This window comes from Acanthochromis polyacanthus, chromosome 18 (genome assembly GCF_021347895.1).
Source record: "Acanthochromis polyacanthus isolate Apoly-LR-REF ecotype Palm Island chromosome 18, KAUST_Apoly_ChrSc, whole genome shotgun sequence".
NCBI lineage: Eukaryota > Metazoa > Chordata > Actinopteri > Pomacentridae > Acanthochromis > Acanthochromis polyacanthus.
In genome coordinates this window covers 32,465,502-32,489,099 of record NC_067130.1, presented here as the reverse complement: position 1 = coordinate 32,489,099, position 23,598 = coordinate 32,465,502, and the positions used below count along the sequence as shown (strand labels likewise).

The following is a 23,598-nucleotide window of genomic DNA, read 5'->3' as shown; positions in this document are numbered from 1 at the left end:
CTAAAATGAATTGACCCCCCTGATCTTTACTGTGAAAAACAACAAAATGGAATCAGATAAAATAACACAGCAATCAATTAATTGACATAACTTGACCACAATGACCACACAACCAATGTTATTTGGTGAATTGGTACAGCATATGATCAGTATAATATTGTTAGGGTAAATGGAGGAGCTCAGGTGCAGGAAACGACAGACAATAGTTTTTAAATGAATGAAATTTAATTATTCTTGCAACTAACTACAAATCCCAAAACGGGACGAGTAACAGGAAGTATCTGGTGAAACACAAAACAGAGGTTGCGCAGACTAGTGGCTCAGAGAACTAATCACCAGATAAAAAAAATTCCAAACTAAATTCCTCAACAAGAATTACATACATTTCACCAACGAAGCTAATCTCCTAGCGCTTCCAATGTCACTAAATCTCAAGAATACTAATAGTGAAGTTAACACACAGAAATGAACAATACTAACTTGCTCTCTCTCAATAATGCTAACTACTACTACGCAAGTTAACGTCTCTCAGCTCAGGCAAACAATTAGTTTTTCTCTCAGTACTTAACAACGGAAGAAAACGGGATGCTCGGACTGGGTTCCAGGGCTGATTGATGGTTTGTAGTCGGCCGACAGTCCATATGGTTGCAAGAGCGGGGCAACCATCGATGTATGAAAGGAACGCCGAATCAGCAGGAACGTCTGCCGAACTTCCTCAAACAAACGGCAGAAGAAACGTAGTTGGAACAAAGGCAACCATCGATGTGTGGGAGAAACGCCGGATGGCTGAAACGTCTCTGCCGAACTTCCTCAAACGAGCAGATGATACGTAGCTGGTGGCTGTGGCGAGGCAGGAACTGGGACGGCTGAACTGGTGACTAGAGAGAAGAACAAAGAGCGGTGTTAGGAACGGATGACGGTGAGAAATGGTAAAGTAATCAGGTGAGTGATTACAGGAATGGATGTTGCTATTGCTACGATCCGGCGCTGAGGAGCAGGCAGCATCTGCTTATGAAGGAGATGGTGATGATCTGATGAGCTGCTCTCAGCTGCTTCCCCGCCCAGCGATCATGATTGAATAAAGAACACCTGTTGCCACTCCTGCCTGCAGAGCCACACCTAGAGAGAGAGAAGGAAAAGCATACACAACAAAACCACAGAATCATACTCAATTAGGCCCAGCTGCTGCTGGCCTGACAAATATAACTGAATATTTAGTTTGTGTAGGTTTATTATTAGCCTGCATTAGGTAGAGGCAACACTTGCTGTGACTTATTTGCTAAATAACAAAAAGAAAAAGTAGCTTTCTGCCTTCTTGTAGTCTAATGTTCTACAAATCTCACAAAGTGCCCTTTTCTTTGCCACTGAGCACCTGCCCCCCACAATGTCTGTGCACGCCACTGTGTATAATGATTTATCTTTCCACAAATTTGTTTTTGTTGAGAAAATGCAAGCTAATTCAAAAAGAGATATAAATGTGAAACTTTCTGTTGAATTATTTTGTTATAATTTATATTGTGATTATTGTTTCAGAAGTGAAGATCGTGATGAGAGAGAAGGTAAGCTTATGTTTGAAACATATGTTGGGATGTTAGGAAATATTTTAATGCTGTCATTACTAGTAATTATTATTACATATATGTTTTAAAAAGTCAATACAATAAAAAAAATTCCACTCACAAATTTAATTCACATAATCCACATAATGCCTGGGCTCAACAAACAAATCTAACACAACAGTTTGCATTAGTGTTTTTGAGTTATGACAGCTTCTTGTGAAATTATGTTTAAACAAACAAGCATAAAGTTAGAGGAAGAGTCTTTTTGTTCACAATCAAAATGATTTTAAATTGACCTTTTTAAATGTCTGAAGTTAAGATAGTGGAGAGGATTTGAGTTATACAAACGCACAAATTTGAGTTTAAACTCATATAATATTAAGCTGGAGCAACATCTATATCAGTAAATTAGATTTTTTTGATCTTACGGAATGTATTTAAGTAAGTGGTGGACACTGGTCTTCTGAATAACTTTTTAGTATTTTGTAACTTAAAAAATAAACCACAATAAAGTACAACAGGGTGCAATCATAAGCAGTGGTTGTACTATTTTAATTTAATTCATCCACAGTTTATAAGCAGCTTCCTTGTGTTTTCTCACCTCATATGTTGACACAGAAACAGCTAACTCTATTACACAATGTCACAAATATGTGCTCGTTGTTGTTGTTTTGATTAACAACAGTTCATGTTGTAGATATATTTGCTGAAAATTGTGTCATTTGCATTTCAGTTTTACAGGTCCCCACATTGATGTACCATTTGAGTAACACCAGAAACTTTTTATCCCTTTGTATTTTGTTTTGTTCACTGTTGTGTTATTCTTAGTGCACTTTGACAGTAATTCCTCATATTTAGGCTTATTTAGACTGTCAGATGTTGCTTCTAATAAAAATACATTCACTCTAAAATCTCCAAAATTATGTATACTTCAGTGTGTCTCTTTTGTAATACACACATACGTTTTTTTGGAAAATATATGCACATTATATGTGTTATACCTCTCCTCAGGTTCAGCAAACTTGCAAACTTGTACCAATGATGCACCTGCAGAAACACCACAAGAACAGCTCATTGGTAATTTAAGAAGATACAACACAATGCATTTAATTAAAGTTTAAAAGATAGAAATGATTATTATTGTTTTATTTTTCAGCATCCCTTTGCTAACAAACAAGTGCATAGGTGAAATAAAGCTAAGATATCTCAGATTTTCATGACTTCCTTTAGTTCTGATGCCCCCAAGAGAAACTGTTGGTAACTGTTGATGAAATAACTGGAAATTTGTACCTACTGCTTCTTACAGGTGAGAGAAATTCTTCCATGTCACAATCAGAATTCAACATAGTTCTGTTAGGACTAACTGGGACTGGAAAGAGTGCATCTGGGAACACCATCCTGACTGCATTGAACCCCCAACAGGATCCAAGTCAGCTTTTTGTATCAAGGCCAAGCTCCATACCAGTCACCTCCAAGTGTGAATTCAAACAGATAAATGTATTCAGCAAACAGGTTAGAGTGGTCGACACCCCAGATTTCTTGGACGATGAAATAAACTCTCAGGTACATGTTGAGGAGTGTAAGAAGTACTGTCAGCCAGGACGCTGTGTGGTGTTACTGGTGATACAGATGGGTCGCTTTACAGATGGTGAGAGAGGAATATTAGAAAGGCTGGAGAAAAAGTTTGGCTGGGAAATCAGAGAGAGCACAATCGTGCTGCTGACACATGGAGAGAATGCAAAAGGCCAGGAACAGAGATTCATTGCTGAACGGACTTACCTTGACTCCATGGTGAAAGCATGTGGTGGTCGCGTGCATGTATTCAAGAACACCTCCAAGAAGCCCAAACAAGTCATGGAGCTCTTTAAGAAAATTCCACATTATGAAAAAATATTCCCACAGTTTACAGAAAAAACATCACCCAGTGATTGTTGTATGTCTTAGCTTGCTTCACACTGAATGTCTAAATAACAAAGTGCTTTCAGCCTCCGAGTACCAGTCTGTCCAATGTTTAAATGACAAATGTAATGTGTTGATGTCATGTGAACTTGCAGTTATGGTGTAATATATGTGAAGATTGACATACTTATTTGCATATTTTATGTGTTTATCCAGAAATTTTTTTAATGTTTATTCATGTAAGCTATTTGAAAGTGAAGAAAGCTTTAGAGACGTGTAACTCAGATACAAAGATGGATATTAGTTTCACTACTGTGTGTTCTGTACACAGAAAAGTCCAACATGTGTTTAGCCAAACATAACATGCTGGTCAGTAGCCCTGCTGTGGCATTTAAAATGGTTTTACTTATCTACTGTATACATTTTGCAAAATGATAAATATGCTGTTTCATTTCTGCTTTCTCTCTGATTAATGATTATACAAAGCAAATTTTTTCACTGAACTCAAAAAGGGATGCAGTGAATAATAAAACTAAACTTAATGCATAACTGTGAAGTATTGATCAGTTCATCATTTCATTTATTTTCATAATGTAGAGATTCTATCAATACAAAAGATGATTTACACATAATTTAACATAGCATGACTTGGAAAGATGAAGTTCAGAGTGCACAAAGCTCTCTAAGTAAATATCCAGCCTGCTTACAACAAGCAGGACTTTTAACACTGAGGGTGGATGATCTTCACTAAATCTTGTTCAAAGTAATCTTTTTTTTTTTTTTTTTGCTTTTTGTCAAACAGTATAAGACAGTAGGCCAATAAGAAGATAAAAACTTGGATTTACAATAAACAATAGTTTTAATTTTGCAAAGCTTAAAAATTAGGATGGAAGATTCTATAATTTTATGTTGTTCAAAGACATAATCATGCATCATAGTCAATAGTGTTTCTAGTCACTGATAAATCACAGTGTGTGATAATTCCAAATTGTTTCCTCTTAGCATTTAGTGTGTCAAAAAAATGAAATCATTAATTCACACACAGGGCTGCACAGTGGGTAGTGGTTAGCACTTTTACCTTGCAGCAAGAAGATCCCTTGTTCGCGTCCCAGCTTTCCAGGGTTCTTTCTGCATGGAGTTTGCATGTTCTCCCTGTGCATGCGTGGGTATTCTCCGGGTACTCCAGCTTCCTTCCACAGTCCAAAAATATGCTGAGGTTAATTGGTTACTCTAAATTGCCCGTAGGTGTGAATGTGAGTGTGATTGTGTGTCTGTATATGTAGCCCTGTGACAGACTGGTGACCTGTCCAGGGTGTCCCCTGCCTTCACCTGAATCAGCTGGGATAGACTCCAGCACCCCCCGCAACCCTAGTGAGGATAAAGTGGTGTGTAGAGAATGGATGGATGGAATTCACACACACCTGCATACTCAGACATATGGACCCCATTTTGCAGGAAGACGTGCATACATGTACACATTCCTGTGCTTTACCTCTTTTATTATGTTTTCTGCTTTTTAAAAGACTTTCTACACCTGATTTCTACTTGTGATTCGTGTTTGCTTCAGGGTCGCAACATCCACAACAGAAGATGAGCTCCCTCCAGAGATTCCCTAAGCCACTGACCTTCTCAAATTCTGGCTTAAGGCGAGCTCCTCTGCCTCCGTTAGAGGTGGCGGTGCAGGGCCACCACCCGTTTTACAGGCATCTGCTTTCTTTCTGTTGGCTGAGAAGAAGTCTGTGTTAGTTTAAATAGGCTTAATTATTTAAAAGGACATGATATGGATGAAGACATTTAAACTATGTGAGGATAAAACAACTGCACAGTCAAACAGCCACTTAATATTTAGGCTATTTTACAATGTAAAACATGATCAACATGAAGTACCTCCATGAGATAATGCCGAGGTCTGACCTGTTTGAACAATGTTTTAATATTTCATCTTAAGCTGCTGCCTCGTGCGCTTCTCCTCCACGGGATTTCACATAATGCAATGCAAACTTTCGCTTCCCCATTGCCATGGTGACTCGTCGAATCGGGGCTCCATTGATGCTGTCTTTTCAGAGTTGTGGTGCACACCATAGACATAATAAAGAGTAGACGCCGCTCGGGGTGCTGCGCAGCGAGAAATACGGCCGCCATCTTGGTCCGGTCACCCGCTCCACTCAGCGCTGTTTGACAGCGCATGTAATCCACCTTAACTTTGAACATTAAACTGATTTTCACGTGTTTTTATTTTTATTTTTTTGCTGCAAACGTCATACATGTAGCTATGATACAGGACAAATGGTTTGGCGTATTTTAATATTCATAGCGGGAATAATAGATAATAATAATAGGTAATAGAATATTCTGATATTAAGCTCGACTGTAGACAGGTATTTTGCAAACACTGTAAACACACACACACTAATATATGTTAGAGAAGCAGATAATGGCTGTAAAGTTAATTATTTTAATAATTTGAAGAGACAATATATGATTATGCTATATATACATATATAAACAAAATACTGACTAATGAACACATATTTCTATATAAAACTATATATATATATATATATATATATATATATATATATATATATATATATATATATTGTTACGGACACTGCCATATGCGGGCTCCTCCTCCTCCAGGTACTTGTGTGTATGTGTGGTGTGTTTGTGTGTGCGTGTGCCCTGTCTTGCTCCCAGGCTGCTGCTGATTGCCAATCCTCTTCACCTATGTCAAGAGACGAGTAGTTGGAAACAGCTGAGGAGCAGGAGCCAGCCAATCCGGTGCAGCCGTGGACCGGCATAAAGATGCCAGCCAGCATACAGGATGGGGAGCTCGTCGCTGTATCCAGCCTTGCTCCTGTGCCTCGCTAGTTTTGGAAACCTTGTTAGATTTGGAGACTTTATAGGATTTGGAAACTTTGTTGAGATTGGCACTTTGTTTGACTTGCGGAATCTTGTGACCTTAGAGGCACTAGTCTTTTTGTTTATTGTTTACACTCGCTACGCTACGTTGATTGTTAAGTTTAGGTTAGGATTTGTTTTTGATAACTCTAAGTTAGAGTCTCTTTGTGTTCTCGTTTGTATTTTTATTTTGGGTATTTAAGGAGTTGTTGCCTCTCTTTTTCTGTTATTGTATCTTTTTTCTTTTCTTTTACTGTAAATAAACATCTTAAAACGCCGATTTAATATCTGGCCTTTTTATGTTGCCACCCGTTACCCACTAAACGAGCCGGGGTCGTAACAATATATATATATATATATATATATATATATATATATATAAAATCATTTTCTGATATATCTTTTTTAACATATATGTATGAATTATATTGATAGTCTATATATGATTTATATAATAATTTTCTCTGAAATAGTGATTATATTAATACTCCACATATGATTTATATATATTGTTTTCTGACATATTGATTATATTGATACTCCATACATGATTTATATATGTAGTATGATTTTCTCTGATATATAACTTTCATCTATTGTATATATATATATACATGTGAATGATGTCGATACTCCATCTATGATTTATATATATTCATTTTCTCTGATATATAACTTCTATCTATTGTTTTATATAGAAATATATGTTCATTAGTCAGTATTTTGTTTCTATATGTATATATAGCGTAATCATATATTGTCTCTTCAAATTATTAAAATAATTGACTTTACTGCCATTATCTGCTTCTCTAACATATATTAGTGTGTGTGTGTGTTTACAGTGTTTGCAAAATACCTGTCGACAGTCGAGCTTAATATCAGAATATTCTATTACCTATTATTATTATTATCTATTATTCCCGCTATGAATTTTAAGATACGCCAAACCATTTGTCCTGTATCATAGCTACATGTATTTTGTTTGCAGCAAAAAACTAAAAATAAAAAACGCGTGAAAATCAGTTTAATGTTCAGAGTTAAGATGGATTAAATGCGCTGTCAAACAGCGCTGAGTGGAGCGGGTGACCGGACCAAGATGGTGGCCCCACTGCTCGTCAGCCCCAATAGGCAGTAGCGGTCGATGCAGCGTCTACTCTTTATTATGTCTATGGTGCACGCGCTTAACTCCGAGTGAAACTACTCCAAGTTGATTAAGCCAACTCAAATCAGTCGTTGTGAAACCGAAAACTCAGAGTTTTCAATCTCAGGGGCCGTTTACACGAGGACGCTTGCTGGTAAAAACGTCAAAATATTTCAACGAAACACCCTATCGTTGATACGAGGACGGCGTTTTGGGGGCTTAAAAACGCAAAAATTTTAAACCGGCCTCCAGAGTGGAAAAGTTGAAAACCCTCCGCCGTTACATTTCCTTTTTTTTTTTTTTTTTTTTTTTTTTGTGTCCTGTCCGGCAACAGAGCAGGCAGAATGAGGATCTGGCTGCTGCATTGTGCCATACAAGTTTGCTTTTCCAAGGGGAGTTCGTAAGTATAAGACTCCCCTTGATACTGTACAGTAATTTATTTAGATTAAATACTTGTTGATTAGTTAAATATACATAAATTTGCCGGACCTGACAGGGGAAAGGCAGGAAGAAAGAAACGAGAAAAGGAGAAAAAAACAACAACAAGAGAGGATAGTGAAGAGAAAAGGAAAAGTGCAAGAATACAATTATCTTTCAATTGAAACCGACACAACAGATAACAAGCTAGTACACCTTAACAAAGACACACCGGAACGCATCCTACGGGTTTTGTTACGAAACACAGCTAGTAATTATTCAAATCATCAATGTGAAACACACAAACTGAGGAAACGTGTCTTTTGATATTTTGGCACCAGGACAAACTTAACACCCCCCAAGACAACATGGTTACTATGTTCACATGCAGAGTACGGTGCAATTGTGACTGTGATCATGCAACTATGACCTCTGACCTCCGTGAAGGCCAGAAGCAGGCCCGAGAGCCCACAAGACCCAGGCGAGCCGGCAGCAATCCCAGAGCAGAGATCCGAGCCACCAAACCACGAGGACGACCACGGACCGGCCCGGAAGGGGGCAGAGGGAGAACCCGGCCAGGACCTCCAGCGCCCAGCAGGGCCGGGCCCCAGGCGACCAAGATCGGCGGCCGCCAACCCCACCAGGGGCCGGAGGCCCAGGGCGGACCCAGCACAGGACCCCGAGCCCCAGGCGCCAAGGAGGCAACCCCCGCCCCCCCAGGCAGAGGGTCAACATCGCCGGGGGAACCAGCCACCCCAGACGGCCACCCGGCATGGGCCGGCGCCCCCGCCGCAGCCCAAGATCCAGGGCACCCCACCCCCTCCCCACTCCCCTCCCCTCCCCGCAATTTGCAATTAAAATTGGAGGGTAGTAGCTAAGCCGTGCCGGGATCGGGGTCAACGGGAGGTCCCGCCTACCCGAGCAACCCCGCCCACCTTACACGGCATGCTGTGTCCCCCAGATGCAGTGTGTGTTATCAGTATTTTGCTGTCTTTAGTGACTAAGTGCAATTAAAACTTGAGAGGTGAGCCATCAGAGGGTGCAGTGGACGGGGCCACTTAGATGGCCCCCACCACCACACCCAGCACAACGAGCACACCTCCCATAGCCCTACATGTGTGTGAATGTGAGCAGAGGAAGTGAGGGGTCCGGGGATGAGGTCTGTAGGGAAGAAAACTTCCCCCCAGAGGGCGAGCCACTAAGGGCAATAGGCACCCCCGTTTCCCAGGCGCCCTCCAGCGCAGGACGAGTCAGGAGCAGCCGCCACCAAGACCGGGGCCCACAGCAACCGCAGCCAGAGACCCGCCGACCAAAGAGGCACACAGCCGCCACACATCAAAGGCGGAAAGGCGAGGGAGGACAGAGGGCAGCAGAAGAGCCCAACCCAGGGCCCACCATCCCCCGGCCCACCGCGGCCGCCCCCCAAGGGCACAAGACCCCTTACACACACACACCCAAGCCCCCCCACCCACCCACCCACCCCCCACCCCCCCACACCCACACCCACCCCCCACCCACCCCAACACCCTTGCACCCCAGATCCCCGGGCAGCGGCCAGGCACCGGCCCAGACCCGCAGCAGCACATCCGGGCCAACCAGGCCCCCCAGCAAGGCCGACCCCCCACCCCCGAGGGAGGTTACATTTCCATCTAAACAGCAAAACGCAAAACTTTGCCGAGATCTGACCACGTCGCGTACGCGATTACGTCGCATACGTGCGCCGGTGCTTTGGTTTTCCGGCCGGTACAAGGAAGTAAACAAAGATGTGTGATTATTTCCATCCTTCGTACCTTCAAGCAACTCTGGCAGCTCTATGTACATGACAGGAGTGGTACCAACAAACGTACAGAATCTGTACAGATTCCATTCATGAACATTTACCGTGGCGGAGATCCGAAAAGGGAGATAGTACGCATGCGCGTAGACATGACGGAGTTTTATCACAGCGCCACCCAGCTGCCTGGCATGCATATCCAATCGAATTCCACACACTATAGAGTCACCGTATATACGCAGATTTCCTTCAAAACCGCTCGTCTAAACGTGAAATGACAAGACGCCACTTTTGCGTTTTCTGTTAACATGGTCCTCGTACAAACATAGCCTCAGAGTAGATCAACTCAGAACTCACCATCTGCTTCATGAAACAGGCCCCAGCTCAATTAGTCAGGAAAGTTAGATGAAAATATTTTAAATTTCTTTTAGTGTTTAAGCAGTTCATATTAAAAAAGCAAAAGGCAAAGATTGATATTCTTTCATTATTAAATCTTCCTCTTGCTTTACCCATTCAATGATGAAATGGGCTTCTTCTCTGCTTTCTAATTTCTAATTATTATATTAATATTGTGTTTTTTGTTGTTACAAAATACATTCAGCACAAGCCACGTGTCATGGTATACACTAATTCGAATATTAATTTCCTTTGGACACATACAGATGTGGTCAATGACAGCAAAGCATATAGAAACAGCCCATGAATAGCTCACAGTCTGGTCAGAAAGATTGCAAAACATATTCTCTGAATGTTTCCCTGAAACAGCCAGGGTGGAGATTTCAGAGTTGGTTTCTGTTGGTGTTTATGTAACCATAATCTACATTGAGATTTGTGCAGCAGGAAGTAAAAAAACAAAAGGAGATCACTGGCAAATGAAGCAGGTTTTTAAAAATTATTTTTGGCTGTGTTAATACATGTGACATAAATTTTGACAGAAGGGTGTCTGTGTTCCCAGAGAGAGAGAGGAAAACAGGAAACCCATGCAGTAAAGGATCATGAGCTGGAATCAAACCTGTGTCTCTGACACAGTTCTGTTTATGAATCACCTTCTTAACCAGTTGAGCTATCTGGACACCTTGTTCCAATTTGTTGGACGACATACAAACCTATGATGTCTTTGTCATATTTTGGACCACATACTAAAACAAATTCAAAGTGATCCAGAATCCAGGATCCTTTCCGGATTGCCACCAAAATCAAATCAGCTCTTCCTCTTACCATAGTCTACATCCCCTCAAAATTTCATCTGAATCTGCGAAGGCGTTTTTGAGTTATCTTGCAAACAGACACACAGACAGACAGACAAACGCCGGGTGTCACATCACCTCCTTGGCAGAGGTAATGAAACGACAACAGATACACTACCGTTCAAAAGTTAGGGGTCACTTAGAAATGTTTTTCTTTTTGAAATAAAAGCAGTTTTTTTCAGTGAAGATAACATTAAATGAATGATAAATCAAGTGTAGACATTGTTAATTTGGTAAATGACTATTCTACCTGGAAACAGCTGATTTTTAATGGAATATCTCCATAGGGGTACAGAGGAACATTTCCAGCAACCATCACTCCTGTGTTCTAATGCTACATTGTGTTAGCTAATGGTGCTGAAAGGTTCATTGATGGTTAGAAACCCCTTGTGCAGTTATGTTAGCTCATGGATAAAAGTATGCGTAGTCATGGAAAACATGGAATTGTCTGGGTGACCCCAAACTTTTGAACAGCAGTGTATGTCTTGCACAAAACTACTATGATAATTATAAAAGTAGGAGCTGTGATCTCCATTAATCATTAACTCATGGGTTAGTAAACACACAAGGTCAAAGTTCAAGTCACTCGTCTTTCAGATTCAATTCAGATGGAGCAGGAGAAACTGGGCTGTTCGATCTGTTTGAATCTACTGAAGGATCCGGTGACTATTCCCTGTGGACACAGCTACTGTATGAACTGTATTAGAAGCTACTGGGATGAAGAGGATCAGAAGGAAACTCACAGCTGTCCTCAGTGCAGACAGACGTTCAGACCGAGGCCTGACCTGGTGAGAAACACCGTGATGGCAGATTTAGTGGAGGAAGTGAAGAAGACCAGACCTAAAGCTGCTTCTATTGATCTCTGCTATGCTGGACCTGGAGATGTGTCCTGTGATTTCTGCACTGGGAGGAAACTGAAAGCTGTCAAGTCCTGTCTGCAGTGTCTGGTCTCTTATTGTGACCAACACCTCCAGCCTCACTATCAATCTCCTGCTTTCAAGAAACACAAACTAGTCAACCCGTCCAGGAAGCTTGAAGAGAACATCTGCTCTCGTCATGATAAGATGATGGAGATTTTCTGCCGCACTGATCAGCAGTGTATCTGTTATCTGTGCTCCTTGGATGAACATAGAGGTCATGATACAGTTTCAGCTGCAGCAGAAAGGAACGACAAGCAACGAGAGCTGGCAGAGAATCGAGAGAAGATCCAGCAGAGGATCAGAGAGAAGGAAGAAGGGATGAAGGTGCTGCAGCAGGAGATGGCCGAGCTGAGGAGGAGAAGCTCTGAGCTGGAGCTGCTCTCACAAACAGACGACCACATCCAGTTTCTGCAGAACTACACCCTGCTGGGGCGTCTCAGTGAAGCTACAGACTCGGCTGTGTCGGACGCCACGGATAAACCTCAGGACGTTCTGAGAGAAGAGTCGACCGAGAGCTCACAGATGAACGCTGAAGTGGGGGTTTTGCTGTCACAAGCAGATCGAAAGATCAGAGATAAACTCTTAAAATATTCCTGTCAAACCACACTGGATCCAAATACGGCACATTACTGCATCAAGGTAGAGGATAGATTCAGAGCTACGTATAATTTTACTACTAAACCCTTAGGTAGAGATCATCCAGACAGATTCACTGACTGGTATCAGGTGTTGTGTAGAGAGAGTACGGCTGACAGTTGTTACTGGGAGGTGGAGTGGGAGGGAAGTAGTGTTTTTATAGCTGTCTCATCAAAAAGTATCAGCAGAGCAGGAGCAGAAAGTGCATTTGGAAGCAATGACAAGTCCTGGTCTTTACAGTGTTTCTCTGATGGTTATGAATTCAGACACAACAACTCCAGAACTCCTGTCTCAGGTCCTCCGTCCTCCAGAATCGGAGTTTGTCTGGATCAGAGTGTAGTTGGAAACGGTTACGGTGGAACTTACAAGAAGAGGACTCTGTCCTTCTACAGCATCACTGACGCCATGACTTTACTCCACAAAGTTAATATATGTTATGATTGGCAGGTCTGTCTTGGGTTTGGTTTATATGACGGTTCTTCTGCTGAAATCTGCAAACTTTCAAACACATAAAGACAAAAGTCATGGAAGTTATCTGGAGGGTGTTTCTAGTTTTAAATCTGAGTCTTCACCCAACAACAATAATTAACATTTGTCTCTTTTTTCCTGTCAGTCAGGATTGTATCTTAAAGTTGATGTTTATAAGAAATAACAGCAGGACATGATTTTTAAAAAAAAAAAAAACACAACATGTTAAATTGAACTTCTTTGATTATGTGACAGATTATTACTGGATGTTTGGATTGTTCTCTAACTGCTTTGATCAAATATAATCTATTGTCTGTTGTAACAGTTTTGGTTTGATTATTGATTTGTTTATTGATCTGTACAGCTGGTTTATGTGTATACTGTGATGTTAGCGACAATCTACTAACGATAGAGTTTGTTTTAAAAGTGTAGTGTTCCAGAAATGTCATTCAGTCTCCTTGGAACATGTAGAAAACATATTTTTCCACTGCTTTAAATTAATCAGTTTTATATTATAAAGTAGCCTCTAATGTCTTTTTCTGCCTTTGTAGTCAATAAGTTCAGATTATTCATGAATTAAATGGAAAAAAATGTGTGTGAACTTGTTTCAAAGCATTCTGTTTTTGGTTTATTTTCTGTCCTGCTGTGTTTTGTATTTTAAAGTTTAAATGTTTTTTCTTTACCTTTGCATTGTAAATAAACCAAATTTAGGTCTTTTAAATATTAGATCTTTGGTGAATAAATCATTCCTGATCAGTGATTTTATTAAAAAGTACAAGCTCGATTTTATGTTTTTAACTGAAACTTGATCACAATGCAGCAGTTCTTATGGAGGAAAACCCTCCTAACTTTAGTTTCAGGAGTGAAGAACAATTCAGTTTTATTTATAGAGCAGCAATTACACTTCAGATTGTATTAAGATGCTTTACAGAACCCAAATGATCTGAACAATGAGGCGACAGTGGCAAGAAAAAACTCCCTTTTAACAGGAACAAACCTTGAGCAGAACCCGACTCATATGAGGAACCATCTACTGCTGACCTGTGGGCTGAGAGGAACAAAGTCAGAACAGAGGGGGGCAAGGAAACACAGAACACACACTGGTATACATGTATGATGAGAAACATAGATCATACATACAAAGTGATGCATAATTAATGCGGCATAAAACAAAAAAACATATAATTGATATTTATGTATGAATAAAAAACAGCCTTAAAACTATAATCATACAAAATCTGACATTCAAAAGTTGTCCTGGTAAAACTCGAGGATGAAATCCAGCCGTTAACACGAGGCTTCATATCTACATCTGATATTTACTTTTATTGTTATAAGAAAGAGACAGAAGCTGAATCACTAAAGGTTGTGTTTGTCTTCAAATCTGTTGATGAACATGAGTTTTACTGCACACATTTGGGACTGAAGCCATGATGTTTGTGTCAGTGCTCAGCTGCTGTAACTCCAGTCTGCCACCAGATGTCACTGTTCCACTGCAGATGACAAGTCATGAACTCAGTTCAAAGAAACACTTACTTCCTTTTACTGTGCACTGACTGAACCACGGGAAACTGAATGTAACAAATGCATTTGATTTGATTTGATTTGATTTGATTTGATTTGATTTGATCTGATCTCCAGAGAAGGACTGACTCATGTGACCAGGCTGCTGTTTATGGACTCTGAACTCCACCCATCCAGGAAGAGGAAGGCTGACAGACTGCTTTGGGTGTTTTCCACAAAATGGAGCAGGAGAAACTGGGCTGTTCGATCTGTTTGGATCTACTGAAGGATCCGGTGACTATTCCCTGTGGACACAGCTACTGTATGAACTGTATTAGAAGCTACTGGGATGAAGAGGATCAGAAGGAAACTCACAGCTGTCCTCAGTGCAGACAGATGTTCAGACCGAGGCCTGACCTGGTGAGAAACACCGTGATGGCAGATTTAGTGGAGGAAGTGAAGAAGACCAGACCTAAAGCTGCTTCTATTGATCTCTGCTATGCTGGACCTGGAGATGTGTCCTGTGATTTCTGCACTGGGAGGAAACTGAAAGCTGTCAAGTCCTGTCTGCAGTGTCTGGTCTCTTATTGTGACCAACACCTCCAGCCTCACTATCAATCTCCTGCTTTCAAGAAACACAAACTAGTCAACCCGTCCAGGAAGCTTGAAGAGAACATCTGCTCTCGTCATGATAAGATGATGGAGATTTTCTGCCGCACTGATCAGCAGTGTATCTGTTATCTGTGCTCCTTGGATGAACATAGAGGTCATGATACAGTTTCAGCTGCAGCAGAAAGGAACGACAAGCAACGAGAGCTGGCAGAGAATCGAGAGAAGATCCAGCAGAGGATCAGAGAGAAGGAAGAAGGCGTGAAGGTTCTGCAGCAGGAGATGGCCGAGCTGAGGAGGAGAAGCTCTGAGCTGGAGCTGCTCTCACAAACAGATGACCACATCCAGTTTCTGCAGAACTACACCCTGCTGGGGCGTCTCAGTGAAGCTACAGACTCGGCTGTGTCGGACGCCACGGATAAACCTCAGGACGTTCTGAGAGAAGAGTCGACCGAGAGCTCACAGATGAACGCTGAAGTGGGGGTTTTGCTGTCAGAAGCAGATCGAAAGATCAGAGATGATCTCTTGAAATATTCCTGTCAAACCTCACTGGATCCAAATACGGCACATTACTGCATCAAGGTAGAGGATAGATTCAGAGCTACGTTTAATTTTACTACTAAACCCTTAGGTAGAGATCATCCAGACAGATTCACTGACTGGTATCAGGTGTTGTGTAGAGAGAGTACGGCTGACAGTTGTTACTGGGAGGTGGAGTGGGAGGGAAGTAGTGTTTTTATAGCTGTCTCATCAAAAAGTATCAGCAGAGCAGGAGCAGAAAGTGCATTTGGAAGCAATGACAAGTCCTGGTCTTTACAGTGTTTCTCTGATGGTTATGAATTCAGACACAACAACTCCAGAACTCCTGTCTCAGGTCCTCCGTCCTCCAGAATCGGAGTTTGTCTGGATCAGAGTGTAGTTGGAAACGGTTACGGTGGAACTTACAAGAAGAGGACTCTGTCCTTCTACAGCATCACTGACGCCATGACTTTACTCCACAAAGTTAATATATGTTATGATTGGCAGGTCTGTCTTGGGTTTGGTTTATATGACGGTTCTTCTGCTGAAATCTGCAAACTTTCAAACACATAAAGACAAAAGTCATGGAAGTTATCTGGAGGGTGTTTCTTGTTTTAAATCTGAGTCTTCACCCAACAACAATAATTAACATTTGTCTCTTTTTTCCTGTCAGTCAGGATTGTATCTTAAAGTTGATGTTTATAAGAAATAACAGCAGGACATGATTTTTTTTTAAAAAAAAACACAACATGTTAAATTGAACTTCTTTGATTATGTGACAGATTATTACTGGATGTTTGGATTGTTCTCTAACTGCTTTGATCAAATATAATCTATTGTCTGTTGTAACAGTTTTGGTTTGATTATTGATTTGTTTATTGATCTGTACAGCTGGTTTATGTGTATACTGTGATGTTAGCGACAATCTACTAACGATAGAGTTTGTTTTAAAAGTGTAGTGTTCCAGAAATGTCATTCAGTCTCCTTGGAACATGTAGAAAACATATTTTTCCACTGCTTTAAATTAATCAGTTTTATATTATAAAGTAGCCTCTGTTCTTTTTCTGCCTTTGTAGTCAATCAGTTCAGATTATTCATGAATTAAATGGAAAAAAAATGTGTGTGAACTTGTTTCAAAGCATTCTGTTTTTGGTTCATTTTTGTCCTGCTGTGTTTTGTATTTTAAAATTTAAATGTTTTTTCTTTACCTTTGCATTGTAAATAAAACAAATTTAGGTCTTTTAAATATTCGATCTTTGGTGAATAAATCATTCCTGATCAGTGATTTTATTAAAAAGTACAAGCTAGATTTTATGTTTTTAACTGAAACTTGATCACAATGCAGCAGTTCTTATGGAGGAAAACCCTCCTAACTTTAGTTTCAGGAGTGAAGAACAATTCAGTTTTATTTATAGAGCAGCAATTACACTTCAGATTGTCTCAAGATGCTTTACAGAACCCAAATGATCTGAACAATGAGGCAACAGCAGCAAGAAAAAACTCCCTTTAAACAGGAACAAACCTTGAGCAGAACCCGACTCATATGAGGAACCATCTACTGCTGACCTGTGGGCTGAGAGGAACAAAGTCAGAACAGAGGGGGGCAAGGAAACACAGAACACACACTGGTATACATGTATGATGAGAAACATAGATCATACATACAAAGTGATGCATAATTAATGCGGCATAAAACAAAAAACATATAATTGATATTTATGTATGAATAAAAAACAGCCTTAAAACTATAATCATACAAAATCTGACATTCAAAAGTTGTCCTGGTAAAACTCGAGGATCAAATCCAGCCGTTAACACGAGGCTTCATATCTACATCTGATATTTACTTTTATTGTTATAAGAAAGAGACAGAAGCTGAATCACTAAAGGTTGTGTTTGTCTTCAAATCTGTTGATGAACATGAGTTTTACTGCACACATTTGGGACTGAAGCCATGATGTTTGTGTCAGTGCTCACAGCTGCTGTAACTCCAGTCTGCCACCAGATGTCACTGTTCCACTGCAGATGACAAGTCATGAACTCAGTTCAAAGAAACACTTACTTCCTTTTACTGTGCACTGACTGAACCACGGGAAACTGAATGTAACAAATGCATTTGATTTGATTTGATTTGATTTGATTTGATTTGATCTGATCTCCAGAGAAGGACTGACTCATGTGACCAGGCTGCTGTTTATGGACTCTGAACTCCACCCATCCAGGAAGAGGAAGGCTGACAGACTGCTTTGGGTGTTTTCCACAAAATGGAGCAGGAGAAACTGGGCTGTTCGATCTGTTTGGATCTACTGAAGGATCCGGTGACTATTCCCTGTGGACACAGCTACTGTATGAACTGTATTAGAAGCTACTGGGATGAAGAGGATCAGAAGGAAACTCACAGCTGTCCTCAGTGCAGACAGACGTTCAGACCGAGGCCTGACCTGGTGAGAAACACCGTGATGGCAGATTTAGTGGAGGAAGTGAAGAAGACCAGACCTAAAGCTGCTTCTATTGATCTCTGCTATGCTGGACCTGGAGATGTGTCCTGTGATTTCTGCACTGGGAGGAAACTGAAAGCTGTCAAGTCCTGTCTGCAGTGTCTGGTCTCTTATTGTGACCAACACCTCCAGCCTCACTATCAATCTCCTGCTTTCAAGAAACACAAACTAGTCAACCCGTCCAGGAAGCTTGAAGAGAACATCTGCTCTCGTCATGATAAGATGATGGAGATTTTCTGCCGCACTGATCAGCAGTGTATCTGTTATCTGTGCTCCTTGGATGAACATAGAGGTCATGATACAGTTTCAGCTGCAGCAGAAAGGAACGACAAGCAACGAGAGCTGGCAGAGAATCGAGAGAAGATCCAGCAGAGGATCAGAGAGAAGGAAGAAGGCGTGAAGGTGCTGCAGCAGGAGATGGCCGAGCTGAGGAGGAGAAGCTCTGAGCTGGAGCTGCTCTCACAAACAGATGACCACATCCAGTTTCTGCAGAACTACACCCTGCTGGGGCGTCTCAGTGAAGCTACAGACTCGGCTGTGTCGGACGCCACGGATAAACCTCAGGACGTTCTGAGAGAAGAGTCGACCGAGAGCTCACAGATGAACGCTGAAGTGGGGGTTTTGCTGTCAGAAGGAGATCGAAAGATCAGAGATGATCTCTTGAAATATTCCTGTCAAACCACACTGGATCCAAATACGGCACATTACTGCATCAAGGTAGAGGATAGATTCAGAGCTACGTTTAATTTTACTACTAAACCCTTAGGTAGAGATCATCCAGACAGATTCACTGACTGGTATCAGGTGTTGTGTAGAGAGAGTACGACTGACAGTTGTTACTGGGAGGTGGAGTGGAAGGGAAGTAGTGTTTTTATAGCTGTCTCATCAAAAAGTATCAGCAGAGCAGGAGCAGAAAGTGCATTTGGAAACAATGACAAGTCCTGGTCTTTACAGTGTTTCTCTGGTGGTTATGAATTCAGACACAACAACTCCAGAACTCCTGTCTCAGGTCCTCCGTCCTCCAGAATCGGAGTTTGTCTGGATCAGAGTGTAGTTGGAAACGGTTACGGTGGAACTTACAAGAAGAGGACTCTGTCCTTCTACAGCATCACTGACGCCATGACTTTACTCCACAAAGTTAATATATGTTATGATTGGCAGGTCTGTCTTGGGTTTGGTTTATATGACGGTTCTTCTGCTGAAATCTGCAAACTTTCAAACACATAAAGACAAAAGTCATGGAAGTTATCTGGAGGGTGTTTCTTGTTTTAAATCTGAGTCTTCACCCAACAACAATAATTAACATTTGTCTCTTTTTTCCTGTCAGTCAGGATTGTATCTTAAAGTTGATGTTTATAAGAAATAACAGCAGGACATGATTTTTTTTTTTTTAAAAACACAACATGTTAAATTGAACTTCTTTGATTATGTGACAGATTATTACTGGATGTTTGGATTGTTCTCTAACTGCTTTGATCAAATATAATCTATTGTCTGTTGTAACAGTTTTGGTTTGATTATTGATTTGTTTATTGATCTGTACAGCTGGTTTATGTGTATACTGTGATGTTAGCGACAATCTACTAACGATACAGTTTGTTTTTTTAAGTAAAATGTTCCAGAAATGTCATTCAGTCTCCTTGGAACATGTAGAAAACATATTTTTCCACTGCTTTAAATTAATCAGTTTTATATTATAAAGTAGCCTCTAATGTCTTTTTCTGCCTTTGTAGTCAATAAGTTCAGATTATTCATGAATTAAATGGAAAAAAATGTGTGTGAACTTGTTTCAAAGCATTCTGTTTTTGGTTCATTTTTGTCCTGCTGTGTTTTGTATTTTAAAGTTTAAATGTTTTTTCTTTACCTTTGCATTGTAAATAAACCAAATTTAGGTCTTTTAAATATTAGATCTTTGGTGAATAAATCATTCCTGATCAGTGATTTTATTAAAAAGCACAAGCTAGAATTTATGTTTTTAACTGAAACTTGATCACAATGCAGCAGTTCTTATGGAGGAAAACCCTCCTAACTTTAGTTTCAGGAGTGAAGAACAATTCAGTTTTATTTATAGAGCAGCAATTACACTTCAGATTGTCTCAAGATGCTTTACAGAACCCAAATGATCTGAACAATGAGGCAACAGCAGCAAGAAAAAACTCCCTTTAAACAGGAACAAACCTTGAGCAGAACCCGACTCATATGAGGAACCATCTACTGCTGACCTGTGGGCTGAGAGGAACAAAGTCAGAACAGAGGGGGGGTAAGGAAACACAGAACACACACTGGTATACATGTATGATGAGAAACATAGATCATACATACAAAGTGATGCATAATTAATGCGGCATAAAACAGAAAAACATATAATTGATATTTATGTATGAATGAAATCCAGTCTGAAAACTATAATCATACAAAATCTGACATTTAAAAGTTGTCCTGGTAAAACTCGAGGATGAAATCCAGCCGTTAACACGAGGCTTCATATCTACATCTGATATTTACTTTTATTGTTATAAGAAAGAGACAGAAGCTGAATCACTAAAGGTTGTGTTTGTCTTCAAATCTGTTGATGAACATGAGTTTTACTGCACACATTTGGGACTGAAGCCATGATGTTTGTGTCAGTGCTCAGCTGCTGTAACTCCAGTCTGCCACCAGATGTCACTGTTCCACTGCAGATGACAAGTCATGAACTCAGTTCAAAGAAACACTTACTTCCTTTTACTGTGCACTGACTGAACCACGGGAAACTGAATGTAACGAATGCATTTGATTTGATTTGATTTGATCTGATCTCCAGAGAAGGACTGACTCATGTGACCAGGCTGCTGTTTATGGACTCTGAACTCCACCCATCCAGGAAGAGGAAGGCTGACAGACTGCTTTGGGTGTTTTCCACAAAATGGAGCAGGAGAAACTGGGCTGTTCGATCTGTTTGGATCTACTGAAGGATCCGGTGACTATTCCCTGTGGACACAGCTACTGTATGAACTGTATTAGAAGCTACTGGGATGAAGAGGATCAGAAGGAAACTCACAGCTGTCCTCAGTGCAGACAGACGTTCAGACCGAGGCCTGACCTGGTGAGAAACACCGTGATGGCAGATTTAGTGGAGGAAGTGAAGAAGACCAGACCTAAAGCTGCTTCCACTGATCTCTGCTATGCTGGACCTGGAGATGTGTCCTGTGATTTCTGCACTGGGAGGAAACTGAAAGCTGTCAAGTCCTGTCTGCAGTGTCTGGTCTCTTACTGTGACCAACACCTCCAGCCTCACTATGATGTCGCTGCATTTAAGAAACACAAACTGGTCGACCCGTCCAGGAAGCTTGAAGAAAACATCTGCTCTCGTCACAATGAGGTGATGAAGATTTTCTGCCGCACTGATCAGCAGTGTATCTGTTATCTGTGCTCCTTGGATGAACATAGAGGTCATGATACAGTTTCAGCTGCAGCAGAAAGGAACGACAAGCAACGAGAGCTGGCAGAGAATCGAGAGAAGATCCAGCAGAGGATCAGAGAGAAGGAAGAAGGCGTGAAGGTGCTGCAGCAGGAGATGGCCGAGCTGAGGAGGAGAAGCTCTGAGCTGGAGCTGCTCTCACAAACAGATGACCACATCCAGTTTCTGCAGAACTACACCCTGCTGGGGCGTCTCAGTGAAGCTACAGACTCGGCTGTGTCGGACGCCATGGATAAACCTCAGGACGTTCTGAGAGAAGAGTCGACCGAGAGCTCACAGATAAACGCTGAAGTGGGGGTTTTGCTGTCACAAGCAGATCGAAAGATCAGAGATAAACTCTTAAAATATTCCTGTCAAACCTCACTGGATACAGATACAGCACATTGGTGCATCAAGGTAGAGGATAGATTCAGAGCTACATATAGTTTTGCTCATAAACCCTTAGGTAGAGATCATCCAGACAGATTCACTGACTGGTATCAGGTGTTGTGTAGAGAGAGTACGGCTGGCCCTTGTTACTGGGAGGTGGAGTGGAAGGGAAGTAGTGTTTTTATAGCCGTCTCATCAAAAAGTATCAGCAGATCAGGAGCAGAAAGTGCATTTGGAAGCAATAAGGTGTCCTGGGCATTACGGTGTTTCTCTGATGGTTATGAATTCAGACACAACAACTCCAGAACTCCTGTCTCAGGTCCTCCGTCCTCCAGAATCGGAGTTTGTCTGGATCAGAGTGTAGTTATAGACAGTTATGGTGGAACTTACAAGAAGAGGACTCTGTCCTTCTACAGCATCACTGACGCCATGACTTTAATCCACAGAGGTAATGTAGGAAGCGATCAGTCAGTCTGTCTTGGGTTTGGTTTATATGACGGTTCTTCTGCTGAAATCTGCAAACTTTCAAACACATGAAGACAAAAGTCATGCAAGTTATCTGGAGGGTGTTTCTTGATTAAATCTGTGCCATGACAAAAAAAACAGTAAGAAGCACATGCCTCTTATTTTCTGCCAGTCAGGATTGTTTCTGAAAGTTGTTTATAAGAAATAACAACATGATATGATTTAAAAATGATAATACAAAGCACATAAACGACATATTAAATTGAACATCTTTGATTATGTGAAAGATTATTATTGGGATGCTCATATTGTTCTGTAATTGCTTTGATCATATATAATCTTTTTCCTGTTGGTTTGGTTTTGATTTGATTATTGATTTGTTTATTGATCTGTGCAGCTTGATTTATGTGTATACTGTAATGTTAACAACATTCTACTAATCTCACCATTAAATGTATAATAAAACCCTTTGTTCTTCATCAGATTTATCTACTGTTTACATGTTAAATCATTTGCATTTTGAATATTGATTGCACAAAAACCTCTGGATGTGGAAAATAACAATACTGCACATATTGTTGGTATGGACACTAGAGTAGAAATACAATACGTTACACTTTATTGTCCCACTTGAGGAAATTTGTCTGGGGCTTCACAACTGTGCCACAAATGCCTCGAGAGCCACAATGACAACAAACAATGCCACTCAACAACAATTACATAACATTATTGCACATATCCCATGACATTACACATAGCACATACCTACACTGAGAAAAAAAGAAAATGCTAAAAAAAAATCATCACAGCAGCAGCACTCTGAAAGCTTATTACACAATCTATACTGATAAAGAAGTACTAACATGGCACAGATTAATCCCGAAGTTGGAAAACAGAGTTTTTAAATGTACAAAATATATATAAAGCACAAGGTTTTATTGTTTTGATATCACACAAAAGTGGAGTCAGCATATTGTTTCCACTGCTTTAAATTAATCAATTTTATATCATAGAGCAGCTTCTATGTTTTTAATTATTAATATCTCGCCTTTTCCCGCTGTTGTAGTCAATCAGTTTGTTTATTCGTAAACAACAACAAAAAAACGTGCACTTTATCAAGGAATTCTGTTTTTGGTGAACAATATTAATATCTAATGACAACAATAGTGAGGAAAATATAAACTCTGTCAAGCTAATATTTAATTTTGGTTGA

The 23,598-nt window shown here is 40.6% G+C and overlaps 2 protein-coding genes across 2 annotated transcripts; both read left to right on the top strand.

The window, feature by feature from the left end:
- The first annotated feature begins 11,546 nt into the window (after window positions 1-11,546).
- On the top strand, window positions 11,547-16,750 carry LOC127530804 (tripartite motif-containing protein 16-like). Its single transcript, XM_051938317.1, has 2 exons — window positions 11,547-12,497; window positions 15,657-16,750. The coding sequence occupies exons 1-2, from the start codon at window positions 11,547-11,549 to the stop codon at window positions 16,164-16,166; spliced, it is 1,461 nt and encodes a 486-aa protein (XP_051794277.1). The 3' UTR covers window positions 16,167-16,750.
- A 938-nt stretch (window positions 16,751-17,688) lies between these two features.
- LOC127530803 (tripartite motif-containing protein 16-like) lies at window positions 17,689-22,869 on the top strand. Its single transcript, XM_051938316.1, has 2 exons — window positions 17,689-18,808; window positions 21,948-22,869. Exons 1-2 carry the CDS (start codon window positions 17,858-17,860, stop codon window positions 22,455-22,457), a joined length of 1,461 nt encoding a protein of 486 aa, XP_051794276.1. The 5' UTR covers window positions 17,689-17,857; the 3' UTR covers window positions 22,458-22,869.
- Window positions 22,870-23,598: the final 729 nt, after the last annotated feature.

Coding starts and splice junctions, on each gene's coding strand:
- LOC127530804 (XM_051938317.1), top strand. CDS start 11,547: ATGGAGCAGGAGAAACTGGGCTGTTCGATCTGTTTGAATCTACTGAAG. Junction 12,498..15,656: donor CGGCACATTACTGCATCAAG/GTAGAGGATAGA, acceptor TACTGCATCAAG/GTAGAGGATAGATTCAGAGC.
- LOC127530803 (XM_051938316.1), top strand. CDS start 17,858: ATGGAGCAGGAGAAACTGGGCTGTTCGATCTGTTTGGATCTACTGAAG. Junction 18,809..21,947: donor CGGCACATTACTGCATCAAG/GTAGAGGATAGA, acceptor TGGTGCATCAAG/GTAGAGGATAGATTCAGAGC.